Source organism: Bidens hawaiensis, unplaced genomic scaffold, assembly GCF_021521415.1.
Source record: "Bidens hawaiensis isolate Kalapana, Puna unplaced genomic scaffold, B.hawaiensis_p1.1 tig00063943_1, whole genome shotgun sequence".
NCBI classification, from domain to species: Eukaryota; Viridiplantae; Streptophyta; class Magnoliopsida; order Asterales; family Asteraceae; genus Bidens; species Bidens hawaiensis.
Window position 1 is genome coordinate 50,112 of NW_027501450.1, and position 1,906 is coordinate 52,017.

The 1,906-nt window shown below is 33.4% G+C and overlaps 1 protein-coding gene across 1 annotated transcript; it reads right to left on the minus strand.

Annotated features, from left to right (window-relative positions):
- Window positions 1-305: 305 nt before the first annotated feature.
- On the minus strand, window positions 306-961 carry LOC143604110 (desmethylxanthohumol 6'-O-methyltransferase-like; the record flags this gene model as incomplete). The annotated part of the gene is made up of 2 exons (XM_077080691.1): window positions 733-961; window positions 306-587 (listed from the first exon to the last, which is right to left on the minus strand). Coding segments are annotated over exons 1-2 (511 nt in total), but the record flags the coding sequence as incomplete, so codon positions are not given.
- Window positions 962-1,906: the final 945 nt, after the last annotated feature.

The window sequence follows — 1,906 nt, forward strand, 5'->3', positions numbered from 1 at the left end:
TATACACATATTGTAATAATTTATGAAATCGATCAATTATTATTCAAGTTTAATATATTAATTAAGTTGATCTGTTGTTTAGTTTCGCTATTACTCCGTATATTATAACTAGGTTTCCTTATTATTTATCTTTTACTATTTTTATGTCTTTAGTTTCCTATATATTATAATCTTTGTTTAATAGTAGTACCTTCATAAAGAATGAATCCGCATGGGGTATGGATGTAAACATGTCCCCTTCGACATGGCTAATTCCTTCATATGACGGTGCAGATGAAATAAATGGGGCAAGTCGAAATTAATACCTTTAAGATGCGGATATTTCGTTACAATCTCATTTAGTGTTGCCCCAACGCCACCACCAACATCGACCAAAGTTCCTTTAAGACTACCAAAATCATAAATCGACAAGATAGCATCGATTTCAACCCTTGCTAAACACTCCATTGCTTCATTGAAGATCTTATTCGCCTGTGGGTTGTGAGAACAAAGATCCCATATCTCCATTCCATATGTTTTGAGAGCTGCTGAACCTCCCTCTTCAATGGATTGGTTGAGGTTATAATAAGGTGAAAACATTAGGGGGTCTGTGGACAACATTACATTACCATTGGTGCAAGGGTATTCCTCGAGTCTTTCAAGAGAAATGTAGAACACTTGTTGACAGAGTAGAGTGGCTCATCACAACCCGGCTGATGCACCTCATCAAAAACTTTGTTGTGGACCAAGAACCGCATGAGACGTGAGAGTTTATCCACGCCACGTCTACTGATGGAGAGTTGATCCCATCCGCGATCTGAGACAAGCTAATGGGCCCATCATGACTGTTTACTATGCCAGCAATGTCGAGTTGCACAGCACATCTTAAAGCAGCACTGCTAAAACTGGCTTGCAGTTGTTTGTAAACCCATGCTTGGCCTCTGATTCGTGCATCGTCTTCTTTTCGAGTTACTAGACTCATTTCTTGTAGAATGTCACTGTTGATGAAATGACTATGTATGTAGTTAAAATCATGAAGTTTGTTCAATCAAATAGGCACTTTAACAACATACCCTTGGGGATAAGAAACATTTCATGCTAGTATTATAATTCATTGACTTTGTATAACAATAATTGAGGTTTGTTTACGTGATTCTTAATTGTAGCTTTTTGGAGGTGATAATTTTATATATAAACCCATAGAGGTGTCTTGTAATTGCAGCCAAGTTCAATAAAAAATAGATTAATGGTGGTGGGAATACTTTATGCTATAAATTTCTAAGTATTATATATATTATTGTAATCTTCATCAATAAACTAATCATAATTTAACAAACTAATTATCATGATCAGCCTCAATCTTGAACAATCGTTAAAACAAATAAAACAATCGCTATTACAACTAGTAATTAGAAAGAACATCATCATTCACCTCATTCTAAAAATCAACACAAAATAAACGAAAATCATTTGCAAATATTATCATCTTTTATTATCAGGACACCCAAAATTTTTTTGTTAATTACCAAGTTTCATAGTTTGAAAAACACAAAGTTTTAGGTAAAAAGAATGATTACCTTTTTTGTTTACCAAATGACAATAATGCCCTTTGAAATTGGGTTCATAAATATTATTTATTAATGTTAGTTGTGTATGTTTAAGGGTAAACTTGAAAATTAACGAATAAATTTTGAAAGTGGACATTTATAATAGGACAAACTAAAATGGAAATGTGGACACTTTCAAAGGAACAGAGGAAGTACTATTTATTATAATTCACTTCTTATTATGTCCCTCAATTCCTCAAACTACCAACATTCTGCATGTTTCACACAAAATTGGCTCTCATCAGATTATTGTCTAATCAACTGACAAAACACACCATCATACTTACTAATCAGTTAATAAGAAGGATAAGATAAGAGGC